We start from the raw sequence: 16,046 nt of genomic DNA, 5'->3' as shown, positions 1-16,046 counted from the left end.
AGGAGAGAATAATGTTATTGGAGAGCAGTGAGAGATTGAACTTGACGAAAGAGATCATGAGAAAAAAAGAAACACTGTCCTTGGAGAAACACCCTGTGTTTGGGCAGTCTCTGTAACTGTTCTAAAACACAACGTCTCATTACATTCAATGTAAACCAGAACTGAACTACTGTATATGAATGGGCCAAAGACAAAATAAAGAGAGAAGAGAGCGCTAAATTCTTTGTTTTTGTGATTTGAAATCCTGAGGCCCATTTCCTGCCATATCATAAACCCTTTCCTGTGCTGCATTGATTCCAGAGTGCGCCAGGTTTCCGCTGAGTTCCACTCTCTATTCCTAATCCACCGGCTTTGATGGGCGGAAATGGATTGTTCTTCAGAACTTGGCATCACATACTTCCTCCAACCCCCTCTCCACTCCAGCCCCGCCCTGACCTTCCCGAAACAGGGATCATGACCATTCCCTGTGGCATGTCCAGATCTGCCTGATAATGTACGCTTCCTGTTTGCAACCCAGCTCCCAAATCTGGCTCTGGAACACTGAAACACTTCCATGCTTTGCCAGGTTCCTAGATGACCTGTACTCTAGTTCCCTGTGGCTCAGTTGGTAGAGCATGGTGTTTGCAACGCCAGCATGGTGTGTGCAACGCCAGGGTTGTGGGTTCGATTCCCACGGGGGGCCAGTACAATTGTTTTATTTTTTTTAATGCATGAAATTAAATGTATGCATTCACTACTGTAAGTCGCTCTGGATAAGAGCATCTGCTAAATGACTAAAAATGTTAAAAAAACTCTGTTGTGTATATTATTCCTTGATGCTGCAACTGAATTGCCTCCACTAAATTGCCTCTCGCTATGTGCTTCTGGCCACATGAAGGAAGGGGATTTACAGTCACACAGATACAGAATTCTCAACGTGACCCATATCAAACACAGAGGCAGATGGAGCCAGAGGTGATTGGAGAGAGGTTATAAGAAATTAGAACAGCATGGAGAGGTTTGAGAGGTGCTGGAAAAGACATGAGAGAAAAGATGGATTAGGAGAGAGGGGTAGAACAAGATATTTGCAGACAGAAGCAACAAGAGAGAAAGGTGGGAGGATAAAGGAGTGCAGACAGAAGCAACCAGAGAGAAAGGTGGGAGGATAAAGGAGTGCAGACAGAAGCAACCAGAGAGAAAGGTGGGAGGATAAAGGAGTGCAGACAGAAGCAACCAGAGAGAAAGGTGGGAGGATAAAGGAGTGCAAACAGAAGCAACCAGAGAGAAAGGTGGGAGGATAAAGGAGCGCAGACAGAAGCAACCAGAGAGAAAGGTGGGAGGATAAAGGAGTGCAGACAGATGCAACCAGAGAGAAAGGTGGGAGGAAAAAGGAGTGCAGACAGAAGCAACCAGAGAGAAAGGTGGGAGGATAAAGGAGCGCAGACAGAAGCAACAAGAGAGAAAGGTGGGAGGATAAAGGAGTGCAGACAGAAGCAACCAGAGAGAAAGGTGGGAGGATAAAGGAGTGCAGACAGAAGCAACCAGAGAGAAAGGTGGGAGGATAAAGGAGCGCAGACAGAAGCAACAAGAGAGAAAGGTGGGAGGATAAAGGAGTGCAGACAGAAGCAACAAGAGAGAAAGGTGGGAGGATAAAGGAATGCAGACAGAAGCAACAAGAGAGAAAGGTGGGAGGATAAAGGAGTGCAGACAGAAGCAACCAGAGAGAAAGGTGGGAGGATAAAGGAGTGCAGACAGAAGCAACAAGAGAGAAAGGTGGGAGGATAAAGGAGTGCAGACAGAAGTGAGATGAGAGGGGTGTGATCTTAGATGTTTTTCTATTATTTATTCGTCACCATGGTGATCTAACATGGTTACATAACAGTGGACAATCACGCCCCTCCCTCCTCGTTCCTCTCGTGCTTCCATCACCACCTCCCCTCCCCCAGAGAGCCCAGAGGCAGCAGATTAGCAGTCCCCTGCTAATCCCAGGACAAGGTCTAATTGTCAGGGTCTGGAGTGTGTGGCATCGTGTGCTGAGTGGAGTGTGTGTGTTTGTGAGTGTGTGTGCATGCGCGTGTGTGTTTGTGCGTACGCACAGATGTGAAGTTTATCATGTGTGAGGTCAGGAATGTACGTTAGTTGAGGCACACGCAGCCAAGTCATAGTGTTGAGGGTGAGCTGATTTGAATGAATGGTGTAGTAAAGGTGATAAGAGGCTTACAGTATCAAAATCCCCCTTGTCAAACCACTCTGTTCTTTAAGCCACAGATCACCTCTACTGTGCATTGTAGACTCTATATGGCAGAGCAAAAACCCTGTCAGACATCAATCAGGTGGAATTAGCCTGCATACAGTACATACTATATGTACACACACACACAATCTGTCTTTACCTTTAGCAGGAAGTTCAGTTGTCCAGAGTATTGGTACTCTGTGGATCTTGGGTCTTTCTCTTCCATTTACTGCTGACAGACAAGCAGAGTCACAGCTGTGCTGATGGAAGAGATCCAACTCACCAAACTCAGAGGTCCAAATCCCAAGCTCTTAGTTATGCTCTGAATTCTGAGTTCAAGATTTAGACTTCCCTGTTTTGTATTCAAAGTGTCGGAGTTGTGACTTGTGATCTGTGAGTGTACACTCCTGACCTGTGTTGGCTGGTGACAGAGCGCTCATCTCCTCTCCTTGTTTAATTCGCTCTGGCTCAGTTTCATCATGGCCACTTCAGCGTCTCTGTCTCGGATTGCAGCTGACACACACACACACACACACACACACACACACACACACTCTGACATAGGAAATAGATGTAACAGCTCCACACACACCTGGCTGATGTAACATACAGTAAGTAGGCTTCTCTGAAATACCTGCTGTTGAGAGAAGGAATCATGGTGGTGGATAACATCTGAAATACATATCACACTCATAACCAGCAGATATGGAGAGCACTCGGAGCACAACCCTGTCAGCATATCAGCTTCTCACAGTGAAATGAGTGTGTCAGAGAGAACAGATAAAGGGGTCAGAGTTAAAGCGACCCCAGGCCTGAATGAGGACGGCAGGACAGACAGACTGACACAGAACTTTGAGCTCTCTGAACACTTGTGGGCAAACAGACAAAACAAGTGAAACATCTGTCCCTCCAAAAAAAAAACAGCCTACTCGGGTGAAAGGAAAAAACGAATGAAAGAGGCAGAGAGAAGCTGAGCGAAGGGCAGAGAGAGGGAGAAAGGAGAAGGAGAAAAAGATTAAGAGCGTAGCAGGGAGAGATGTTTATATCACTAGGTCTTGGCAGGGTAACTATATAAATCTGCAAATTGAGACAGGTAGGCAGAATGCGCTCACCCTGGCATCTCTTAGTGCTGGGTTAAAGACTAGGTCCCTCTGCATTCAAATGAACCAGACGAATCAGACCTGTAAGCAACTCATTCTAACTACAATGGCACAAAACAAAATGCTTTGTCAAGCTCATGTACAAGTGCATACAGTCTTGCATTCTAGCATAATTCCAACTGTCAAACGTTTGGCAGTTAGTCCTGGAGAAAGATACTGTGGAAATTCATTGTAGTCATTTTTGCAACAGGCTGTCAAACAAACAAAAATGGACACTATTTGGCATGACAGGCTCACTGATTCTTCTTCCATACAGTTTAGTCTACATAGCTTCTGACGTCATTGTTTGCTAAGGAGAAGTCATTATTGCTTCAGCAGATACGGGATGTGGACTATAAGCTAACTAGACAGATCAGCTGATGTTGCAAGTTATACCTCACCATAGCAGGTGACAATTAAGATATCCCACACATTTTAGATATTCAAATCAAACTTTATTAGGGATATTATATACTGTACAGTCTATATTAAAGGGGAAAAGTGCACATACTTCAGTACAGATCGTTGACCTGTATGAGTACTATATTCCATAAGTCATCTTCAATAAAAGCACTGTATTAGTGTGTGAGCCATTGTGTGTCAAGACAGTAGAATGATGGATTTGTATAAGCGCAGTACAGGCTACAAAAGAAAAATGCTTTTTTCACATTGGTTTAGGATCATGAATAGAAAATCACATTCAGGAAACAAAAGACAAACTCAAATGGTGAATTGTCACATATTTCAGGGTGCAAAAAGTAATGTTTGTTTTGTTGCTGTTCCATCCACTTAATTTCACTTCCACTTCTCCATAGCATTGTAACATTAGACAAGCGTTTTTAGTCTTAACATTGTCTTAAAGGCCAACTACTGTAGAACCTGTTCACCTTGAAGATGTACCTTCTGAGGACATTGTGTAAATGTTCCCACACAGATCAAAAGACACATCTATAACTGTCTATATTTAGAGAAAACCCAGGGCTGGAAATACCAACTTTCATTGTATCTTGTCAGATTCGTTTGGTCTTCTCCTTTCACAGTAAATGTGTGTATTGTGCTGTGAGGTGTCCATACACACTCTGCCAACCTACATCGACTTCCTGTGTGTGAGAGAAAACAAAGCTTTCACCGAGTACTGGGTCAGACACTTTTCCAGCACTTGGAAATCTCACATTGTTCATATCCTGATTCTCAGGAAAGTCGTGATGGTGTTCGAAAATCATGAAAACCCCTTTCAATGGCTAACATAGCGAGTTGGCAATAGTTATGTTTTCTACTGCCCTCCTATGCTTATCCAGGAGATCCCTCACAATTTGTCCCCCAATTTTAGATCGCTATAGTGACAGTCAATAGGTTCCTGGGGACACACACACCCCTAAAGACATCTCTCATATGTGTGTGTCTGAGTCTAGCATCACACACACACACACACGAGAGACCAGAGCGGTCAGATTTCATTCCTTTATCATGGTTACGACCAGAGGACTCTCCACTTCCTGCTATCCCAGCAGCACCTTCTGCAGGCGGTCAGCGGGCACGCTGATCTCATCCTCTGACTCTGCGTCACTCTGGGGGTTGGAGCTGCAGGGTGAGGTGCATTCTGGGGAGCACAGGTAGTGCATGAGGGGCAGCCGGTACTTCCCACAGAAGTCCACAAACTTGATGTGGCGCACGCATGAGTCAAAGTACACACCTGTGGAGAGAGAAAGCAGAAAGACATCGAATAAGCACACTAAAATAGGACAGACATATATAATACATTATATACAGACAAGAAGACAGGTACAGAAATACAGACACACAGTCCAATGAGAAGCTAGTGTGTAGTAAACGTACCAGCACACTTAGGATTGGGGCACTTGCTGGCCAGGTCTAGGTAGTGCAGCAGGTGGCAGGGCATGTCGCAGGGCGAGTATGGAACGTTCCGGCTCTTGATGGTACGACCCGCCAGCTCCAGCAGCGACGGAGGGTCATAGGTCATTTCCTTGACGAAGCGCACAACTAGGGGGTTGCCACGGAGACTGAGCTCCTGCAGGTGCACCAGGCTGAGAATCTCCCGGGGCAGGTAGGTCAGCAGGTTGTTATGGAGACTGAGGGAACGCAGGGAGTGGAGCCTGAGGGGAGAGAGATGGCATGGTCATCGTTATTATAGACAAAAATCTAGACTTTGTTTAGGTTATGATAGTCCATGATGGATGTGGTTCTGTTAACCAGTTGAGTTGTTGTGGAGGTATGCTTTGAATATGGTTGGGTTATCACAGTCTTGTGGCAGTATTATCGTGTTATGGTTATATTACGGTTGTGTTTACCTGGTGAGCTGTGGCAGTATGCTCCAGATAGGGTTGTAGTTGTGTTATGGTTTGCTTTATGGTTAGCTTTATGGTTACCTGGTGAGCTGCGGGGGTACACCCTGGATGCGGTTGTCACACAGGACCAGGTAGCTGAGGTAGGGCAGGTTGGCCAGCTCAGGAGGAATAGAGGTGATGAGGTTACCACCCAAATACAGAAGCTCCAGACTGACAGAGAGGTTTAAATATGTTAAGCATCATATCAAGTGACAATTAACATGACAGTAACAAGTACAGCATGAACCCAGATGGTCTTTGGGACATCAAAAACACCATAACATACTGTTTACTGGGCAGTTCCAAGTGCATATGCGGCTAGCCATGTTTTGACACATCAGTACTACACTGGGGTTCCCATGTGTTGACATAGATGCTGTATGTGACAGCGATGTGTTAACAGACTGAGTGAAAGGCATCAAAGGGCTCGAGCAGTGGAGCTGCTGAACAAACAGTTTGAAAGGGAAGACACTAGAGAGACACACACTGACACATACCACAGAGAAGTGCCGGAATTTCTAGCTCTGTCTTTAGCCTGCCTGCGTGTGCGTTTACTCTGACTTGCGTAGAGGCCGCCAGAGGTAGAGTCCAAAACATTCTCTCATGGCTAGAGTGAAGTTTAGGTCGAGTGTAATCAAATGTCTGCTGCTTAGCCTACACCATAACCATGTGGGGTAGTCCCATACAAAACAGATGATGACTGAGGCAGAGAGAAAAAGATTAGATAAATGTATTATCCACATCTCAAAACAGAAATGTACACATTCTCAAGTGTTTCATCACATTCCCTCTGAAAGGAAGAAAGAGTGAAAGGACAGCTGAACACTGGGAAAATGGAGAGAGAGAGGGGAGCAGCAGGCAAAGAGAAACAGGGAGTGAAAGGGAGATGTAATTGCCTGACACTGAAAGTGAGCCGTCAGCAGAACTGATGATACAGCAGCAACTGGGACAGAGGAGGCCATTCTGTGTCCTTGGCACATAATGGCCTCCTCTGTACAGTTACCCCACACGGGTGGGTGGGGCCCCTGGAAGTCAAGCCCTGGGGCCCCTGGAGCTCTGTTTCTGGGTAACAATTAAATAACTGATTATTTTAAATTAAAATGATCAGAAAGGTGCCTCCAGAGTGGCACAGAGGTCTAAGGCATTGCATCAGTAGAGACCTGGGTTTACAGCAGAGACATTCAATCCCCTCCTGGCTCAAGATCCCTGTTGCCTAAATGGTTATGTGCACCCCTCCAAAAAAACATGAATTATTGTTAGTATTTAAAAAAAAAAAAATTTGTGCCCCTTGTGTGCACTTCTGGTAATACCGTATTCCCCAGAATGGGACAGAAACGGTGTGAAAAAAATCGGGATACTGTCCACCCTTATTTGAAACTTTGTTATTGGTCTATTAACAAAATTGACCACATGGTGACATCACGATGGAAGGCCAAAACTCCACCCCACCAAAATTGGATGAGATTTCAGGCAGTCCTTTCAAAAGCTCTTACAATAAAAAGGGCATTATCATTTTCAAAGTTTACAGTATTATTCCAACCCGTGTCAAATTGCGTTTGAACTTTTTTTCTTCTTTTAAATATACATTTTGTATGCACTGGCCCTTTTCCTTCTCAAGTGGGGTTACACCAACTTTCAAAGCAGTGTAACTTTCTCCAACTACAGACTATAATATACAATTTTGAAGCTATGAGTCCACTTTTTCCTTTGTTTAATAAAATATAAAAAAAATCCTACAATACAAAAAACATACACCTACAAAATGACATCACACAAACAGCAACTACATCACATCTGCCCAGACCCTCATGCTCACACCCCAATCTCCAGCACACTTATTACTCTCCGCCACATGGCCTCAAACTGCACCATTTGGTTTTTCTCCATCGCCCAAGCACTTTCAACATTTAGATAATGAAGCATTTGACCTTTCCATTGTGTTAACGGAGGATTGGTTGATTTCCAGTGTTAAAGTAAAAAAATCTTTCAAGATGATTAACAAGAACAAGTATCTTACTGCATCCTCATATGCCATGGCTTGAAATTTGCAGACTAATAGTTCTGACATCCAACTTTCTAACTCTACCCATACCTTTTGGACTTTATAACATTCCCAGAAGGCATGGATTACTGAGTCATTGTAGTTTTACACATTGTGCTGTGGAATTTGTGAATTTTGGCCATTGTATAATAAAATCTAGTTTATACTGGAATAAGCATACATTTTCGTTAATTAATTATGTTCCAAAATTCCCTCCATCTTGTGCCAATTTTTTTTGTATAGCTTAACCATTATTGGAATATAGTTCTGACTCAAATAGGATTCCCTCAAGTTTGTTCTGATGTCCAAAATATTGTGAGTTGATACAAGTCCAAGTCTGGAAGGTTAAAACCACCCTCAGACTTAGGAAAGTTTTACATCTTCCTATGAGTTTTATTTGCCCATATAAAGTATGTTATGACCGGGCATACTTTTTAAAGAATGTCACTAAAAAGCAATGATCAAATCAGTTGATGACAGTCAGCCAATAGGGTCAGGGTTAGTGAACTATTAAAGCCAATCAGGATCTATTGCAGCTGAAGTCAAAGTACTTATACACTTGTCTTTGGTTAGTCTATAAATAGGCTACTGTTTATTACTGCTTGACATGACCCACATCGAGGTTGCACCCACTGATCTGACTTTACAATGCCTTCTCTTTTATAATGTTAATTGGCTATATAGTCAGAACCTAAACTGTGCTCACTGATATTAGAATAATGTGACCTGTATGGGGGAGGGGTAGATGGAAGAATGAATTGATCTTCAGTAGGTCACTGTGACCTGTGCTAAGATACCACTGGCAGACTTGTCTCAGGGTAAACGCATGACATGAGAAATAGACTTTCCCAGATAACATTGTTTTTTACTATCCTGGGAACACACTGCCCTTGCAGTTTATACAAACTTGGCATTTTTTCACATATTAAACCACGAGAGGCTTGAATGTGTCTGTGTGTGTATCATGACATCTTTGCATACATGTGTGACTTGACTATGTGGAAGTGAGTGTTTGTGTGGAATTGATAAATAAGAGTTAGTCATCCCAGAGGCTGTTACGTGTAAACTGTACAATGTGTACCCCACTACATGAACCATATTCATGTCCTCCTCTGAGCAACTTAGGCAGTCAGTCATGCCCCGGCCAGAATAGATCCTGACCCTACACTTGATAACAGTTGCACTGGGGTCGGACAGCTTCCTGTTTAGATTAAGACACGGCGGAGCTGGTGTGAGATATGGTTCAGAAAACATACCACAATCCAGGGATAAGAAATGTGTTGTATTCCAAGTTCCCATTAGGAGAGAGAAGAATGAACGACTGAATTTTTTATTTTATTTTTAGATGTTCTCGGTGTAACAGTTGGCATAATGGAACAATTCAGAGTTCAATGCATTTCTCATCCCTGAATTGAGGTACATTTTCCGAGCCATATCTGCCGCCGCTGTGTCTTAATCTAAACAGGAAGCCTGTCCGAACCCAGTGCAGCTGTAAGCAAGCGTAGGGTCGAAATCTATACTGGCAAACCCAGGCACAGTGTTGGTCAAGGCCTGATTGCATGGTAATTGTGATTAGCTGCAAGTTGTGAAAAGTATACCGTTTTCATTTCCTGAAAAACCTACAGGTTAGGACTTAAAGTCTGCTTCAGTGTACTGATACAGTAGCCTACTGAAGGACTGAGGATGTGTTAAAATCCATTTAACCATAGTCCTGGCAATCAAGGGAGCGCATTGTTTTTGTGAAGGTAAGCATCCATGGAAGTAGGCTACAAGACAGCACAGCTTGCTCCCACCGCTCTGCCTCTGCATTGATGTAATGGCATCACTTAAGCCTTTACAACAACCCAAACCCCCAACAGCAGTGGCAGTTGAAATGGCCTGTACCCACTGAGCTCACTCGTCGCCCGTAAACCTGACTACACTAGGCCTAAGCTGGCCATTGTGACAGTATCAGGCAGTTGACACTTTTGCTAACTATGTGAGGTTGTGATGCAATCACTGTGGAACGATAGTAACGTGTTACTACAGCCACAAAGTCATAAACCCAGCCTATTTAAAAATATGTTTGAATTTAATCCTAACCCTAAACTTAGCCACACTGCTAACTGTATGCCTAACCCAAACCTTAAATTAAGCAAAAAAAACCCAGCAAAGTCTGGTTTCCCTTAACTTTTATGATAGGCCCATAGCCAATTGTGACTGTGCTATCTAGTGGAAACCATGGTGAACTGCAACATTGTAACAAGCTAATGCGACAACGCCGTAGCTGTCTAGTGATGGGCATTCAACGGTTTCCGTGAGCCAGCTCATTTGGCTCCGTTCACGTAAAAGAGCCGGTTCATTTGGCTCCCAGACGGCTCTTTGTTCAAAATGCTTAAATCGACCTGGAACCACGAAACAAATGCAAATCGCCCATGTAAAGCCAAGTAGGCTACCATTATGTCAGATCGTGAAATATGCGTTGAAATACATGTTTAACTGGCCACACTATTAGATCGCTTGAAAAAGGAAGTTGCCCCCCAAAAAATTCACAAAAAAAACCCCAAAAACATTCTGCATGGACCAAATTTACGCGCTCTCCCCACTATTTATTGTGTCACCCTCTAGATACTTATTTTGTAACTTTGCAGAAACACGTTTTGAGCTCAAAACGGAGTATGCAACTCGGCGAGCCAAATGGACAGCTCTTTCACTAATACGATTCGGTCCCCGACGTTCAACAAGATCCGTTCGTTTGCGAAAGACCCATCACTTTCTTTAGCAGCTGGCGAGGCCGTGCACGTCAAGTTATGTAGTCTACATACCTGGTTAAGTTTTCTATTTCTGCAGGAATACTTTGTAATCTGTTTCCCCCAAGGGAAAGTGATTGTAGCCGCTGCAACTTCATGAACTGCGCTGGCATCTCCTCAAATCGATTGCCACTTAGATTCAACACCTCCAACGGCAAAGACCCAAACTCCTTAGGCAGCGAGAATTCGTCCAGACGGTTGTTCTTGGATATTAGTGTTCTGAGCTTGGTTAACCGAGTAATGTCTTCACAGATGACCGATAGTCCGTTGTTGCTAATGTCCAGAAACTCGAGGTTGTAGAACATGCAAACTGATCCGGGCAGCGAGGCCAATCGATTGAAGCTTAGACACAACTGCTTGGTGTCTCTCTTTCGCTCCTCGCTGATATTGACCAAGCTCAAACTGTTCAAATTCCGACGCGACAGGTCTAAAACACCTTCACAATGACCGTTTGCGGCTCCTTCATGCAAATCCATTTCGTAGTGTAGGCTACTCTTCAATATTCTGAACAACGTGGTGGTTGCAAACTCTTTATGGGAGTCCAATGGCCCCGAACTGCTGTCTGTTTCAAATCAATATTCCTTGCAGTGGCCGAATGGTGGCGACCCACATTGTCGCTAAGAATGTATTCCCAAGCAGTGGGCTACAACTGCATCTGTCAGGAAATAAATAAACCTGTGTTGGTAAATTACACTTGGAAAAGATGACTGTGTGGAATAGCTCTCTATGATTTGTCAGAACATGGCTGGTACAATTGACAAAGCAACTGTTTAGTATATATATAGTACATGTTTCGGGGTTGGCCAGTAGTAGCTCCGCCCTAAATTAACCCTTTCATTGTTTTACATGCATTATCTAAGTTGGATCTGATCTAGTTATAGAGTAACATCACGACGTTTGTCACCGTTTACTAGTAAACAGAATAATCGTTGTGCATAAATGTTGTAATGGGTGCATAAAACTGGGAGAAAGTTGAAGGTGGTAATTAACTCAATTTGCAGTCTGCTCCCTGGTCCTCTTGCCCTTGGATATTATGTAATCATCCAGTAATATTACATTGTGCAAGAACGCCCACGAGTGTGTGCATTAAAAAAAAGAAGTGGTGCTTGCACAACTTGGTTATAAAAGCAACCTAAATTCCCCCATAACACACAATGCTGCCTAGCAGAATACAAAAATATGCACTGTTTGCAATGCTAAGTGTCTTAAAAGCTATTTTCAAATTACAGCCACCGTATGGACCAAATGGAAGAATGAATTGATCTTCAGTAGGTCACTGTGACCTGTATGGGGGCGGGGGTAGATGGAAGAATGAATTGATCTTCAGTAGGTCACTGTGACCTGTATGGGGGAGGGGGTAGATGGAAGAATGAATTGATCTTCAGTAGGTCACTGTGACCTGTATGGAGGCAGGGGTAGATGGAAGAATGAATTGATCTTCAGTAGGTCACTGTGACCTGTGCTAAGATACCACTGGCAGACTTGTCTCAGGGTAAACACATGACATGAGAAATACAGACTTTTTCCAGATAACATAGTTTTTTTACTATCCTGGGAACACACTGCCCTTGCACTCTATACAAACTTGCCATTTGTTCACATATTAAACCACAAGAGGCTTGAATGTTAAGGGACTTAAAAGGTATTCTCAAATTACAGCCACTGTATGGACCAGATGAGCAATATCAATGGAATGTAGGCTAGAGTTTCTGTAGAAAACCACAACAGCAACACTTCTCGTATAGACTGAGCTCTGACGCATGCATGTGATTCATTTAATAAGTGTCTGGACATGAAGGATCACAGACAGACAGACAGACACACAAGCACAGACACACATTCACACAACACTGACAGACACCTAATATACGATATTATCACAATACTTAGGTGCCGATACAATATGTATTGCGAGTCTCACAATACTTTCGATTCTATATGTATTGCGAGTCTATACTGTGACTTTCTTGCGATTCGATGTTCCAAACATATTGCTCACCATCTGACTGGTGCATAGGGACAAGAGAGAGCCACGAGAAAACAAGTTTTGATCAGTCATGGAAATAAAACGTGAAATCAAATGGGCTCCTTATTTAAAAAGATGATGGAGAACAAGCTATGAAGGAGAAATACTGGAGTTTTTGTTCAGGTACAGCAAACTAGCTAAAAAATATTGTGAAATTGTATTGCGAAATTGTCAAATTGATATCATTTACATTTACATTTTAGTCATTTAGCAGACGCTCTTATCCAGAGCGACTTACAAATTGGTGCATTCACCTTATAATATCCAGTGGAACAACCACTTTACAATAGTGCATCTAAATCTTTTAAGGGGGGGGTTAGAAGGATTACTTTATCCTATCCCAGGTATTCCTTGAAGAGGTGGGGTTTCAGGTGTCTCCGGAAGGTGGTGATTGACTCCGCTGTCCTGGCGTCGTGAGGGAGCTTGTTCCACCATTGGGGTGCCAGAGCAGCGAACAGTTTTGACTGGGCTGAGCGGGAACTGTGCTTCCTCAGAGGTAGGGAGGCGAGCAGGCCAGAGGTGGATGAACGGAGTGCCCTTGTTTGGGTGTAGGGCCTGATCAGAGCCTGAAGGTACGGAGGTGCCGTTCCCCTCACAGCTCCGTAGGCAAGCACCATGGTCTTGTAGCGGATGCTAGCTTCGACTGGAAGCCAGTGGAGAGAGCGGAGGAGCGGGGTGACGTGAGAGAACTTGGGAAGGTTCATATCATACCCTATATCGCCAAAATATATATATATACATACATATCCCAATATGTATGTAACATACATTCCCCCTCCCCATCACTACACACATAAACAAACACACTTACGAGAGATTGAGACATTTGTAGTACTGTATGGGTTTTATTTTATTGACATACATATTCATTATAGACTCTGCATTCCTTTAAGAATATAAACCTAGTTTTAACCTAGCTATTCAACTTTTACACAAACAATTAACAAGGACTAAACCACATAGCTCTAAAATTTTTACCAAAATTCTTCCATGAATAGTCTTGCCCATTCCAATTGTGGCCTAAAGGTTGCAGGACATGAGACCTCTACAGTGTATGTCTGCAGGCCTATGTTTGGGTTTTAAGGCACTGATATAACCAGAAATGATTCTCAAGATAAGTGGGACTTTGACAAATAAAACAAATATGACACACCACCACACACTTGTAGGCAGTACACACTCTCTCAAAAACACTCCTTCATTACAGACACACATTATTTCATATAAGCATGCACTCTGAGTTAGAGATGCATCTAAGCTACATTAGCTGACAGCAAGGCTAATCCTTATGACTGATCTTTGACAAGCACAGGTATAGTGTTGTTGCTGGGTCCAGAGAAATGCTTTGCCTGGAGGGGTTCGTACATCATCGTACATCAATATCATAGTCATCGTCAGGCTTTGGTTTTATTTCTCTCCATGCTGTACTCAGCTCTGTGCTTGGTGCTTGTTGCTTCAATTCTACAATCTATGCTTCAATGTTTCTAAAAAAGCACCAGAGAGAGCTGACGGAATACAGCACAGGAGCCATTGCAATCACATATGATCTCCAAATCAAGCATATAACAAATTGTACATTGAAGCAAACGATTCTAACTAAACGGGACAATCCACTAAGGCCTGAAACTATGCTGCTAGTCATGGAGGGAGAAGTGCATTGGTCAAGTAGTATCAATTAGTAGTAAGACATCCCCTTCCCCTACAATGGGACACTATCATTGTCTTGCTCAACATTCCTCTAACACATCTGGAAGGACTTTAAAGGTGATTTTATTTCCTTGATGGAGAAAGGTGTCTCAACAGTTCACTCCAAACATCTCCAATTTTTCTCATCGCCAACAATTTACCGCTTGCTGTTTTACAAAAAAAAGCCATAACAATAAATACTGTGTTTATAATGTATAGATAGAAAAACAATATTTAAAGTCAGCAGTAAAAATGGCCCCATTCCTAGTGCAGGGGTGCAGTAAATCAATAGAACATGAAGACAGTACTTAACTCAAGAAACTCCCCAAATAATACTCTTGACTGCCCTGCATCTAACACACATAAACAAAAAGCTATAATAATTAACATATGAGTAAATTCAGCAACAGCACAGGGCCTTATCAAGTATGGAAGAAGAGTGAAGTCTTTTTTATCTCTCTCTTTCCTTCACGCCCTCCTTCTTTAGGCATCTTAGGCCTCCTTTGTGATGGCCTTCATCTTCTCCACTGTTTCCTGTTTTTGAAAGAGAGAGAGGGAGAGAGAAAGCAGATGTGGGAGGAGAGTGGTAAATATTGTCATGAGAAGAACAATTGTATGCCATGTAGCCATAGTTAGATAGTTACAAATAAATAGCCACACTCAATACCCCATTTTCCTCTACACAGTGTCGATGATGATTGTCCCTTAGTTCCTCTTGTGTAGGGATCTCTACCGGTTCTTAACTGCAATATTGGCTAACATTTTTGTATTAATAAATTCAGCCCACAAGGCTGTAAGTTGTTGTTGGAAGATATTCTGTTTGAGGACAGAGTACATGAACTCGCTGACTCTGCTATTGTGGAGAGCCAGAACTGCTCCCTCGTGAATTTAACTAAAGCAATACACACACACACACACACACACACACACACACACACACACACACACACACACACACACACACACACACACACACACACACACACACACACACACAAGAATAGTCATCAATAAAGCACAACTCGCCCAACTCTTTATAGACAGATTCCAGAGCTACCCCATATGTCTGGGGAGATTGGAGAGTGGCCCAGTCTGTCCCTTGAACTGTGACCCCCCCCGGTTGCTGACCTGGTGCTTGTTGAGCTCGGCCACACGGAGGCTCCATTCCTCCTCGGTCATCTCCTGCCCTGCCTCCCCGGTCTCCTCGACGACCGCTGTCTTATCTAAGAAAGAGATACAAAGGATGAAAGAATTACAGGATCGATTGGAGAGAGAGAAAGACAGGTGTTGAGTCCTTATCTGTAAGCCCAGTATGTGGTTCAGATGACTTGTAGATGAGCCAGTGTGTCTATACAGGTGTGCTGGTCTGCCTCTCCTCACCATTGCAGGTCATGGCGGTGCAGACCCAGTTGCCGCATGCACACACACAGCGGTTACACTCCACCTGTGTCTCAGCCCCATCCTTATAGGTCTCATCCTCCAGGGCACACTCTGCAGAAGAGGGGGGCACATAGAATGTAGTGCCTCGCATACACACCGGATCTAACACTGTTCAAGTGTCTGTTCAAGTGACCAGAAATGATTAAATATCCTCTGTTTTACTTGAATCGGTTTGTTCTAGATGTCTAAATAAAACATTTAGCGCAGTTGAGTAGTACTGTAGTCCGCAGCAGAAAGAGAGCACTAGAGCAATAGAGAGTATGTGTACAGTATGTTAAAGCACTCCATTATCTATGACCTTGGCTCTGGTGAGGCCCCAGGGTAGGCTCTGTGTTCCGGACTGGAATGTGTGCTGTTGCCTGCTGCAG

At 43.4% G+C, this 16,046-nt stretch overlaps 2 protein-coding genes across 2 annotated transcripts in view; both read right to left on the bottom strand.

The window, feature by feature from the left end:
- Positions 1-3,784: 3,784 nt before the first annotated feature.
- lrrc58b (leucine rich repeat containing 58b) lies at positions 3,785-11,287 on the bottom strand. Its single transcript, XM_014174157.1, has 4 exons — positions 10,542-11,287; positions 5,739-5,867; positions 5,188-5,465; positions 3,785-5,044 (listed from the first exon to the last, which is right to left on the bottom strand). Exons 1-4 carry the CDS (start codon positions 11,000-11,002, stop codon positions 4,851-4,853), a joined length of 1,062 nt encoding a protein of 353 aa, XP_014029632.1. The 5' UTR covers positions 11,003-11,287; the 3' UTR covers positions 3,785-4,850.
- Positions 11,288-13,377: 2,090 nt separating this feature from the next.
- Positions 13,378-16,046, bottom strand: part of LOC100136473 (follistatin-related protein 1) — a 42,089-nt gene continuing 39,420 nt past the window's right edge. Inside the window, exons 9-11 of the mRNA XM_014174156.2 lie at positions 15,619-15,729; positions 15,367-15,461; positions 13,378-14,772 (exon numbers count right to left, since the gene is read on the bottom strand). Of these exons, the coding sequence (XP_014029631.2) occupies positions 14,731-14,772; positions 15,367-15,461; positions 15,619-15,729 (248 nt within the window). The 3' untranslated portion in view covers positions 13,378-14,730. The remainder of the gene's footprint in view (positions 14,773-15,366; positions 15,462-15,618; positions 15,730-16,046) is intronic.

Source organism: Salmo salar, chromosome ssa25 (assembly GCF_905237065.1).
Source record: "Salmo salar chromosome ssa25, Ssal_v3.1, whole genome shotgun sequence".
In the NCBI taxonomy this organism is placed as follows: Eukaryota; Metazoa; Chordata; class Actinopteri; order Salmoniformes; family Salmonidae; genus Salmo; species Salmo salar.
Note: the sequence above shows the minus strand (reverse complement) of the source record. Positions and strands in the feature narration are given on the sequence as shown.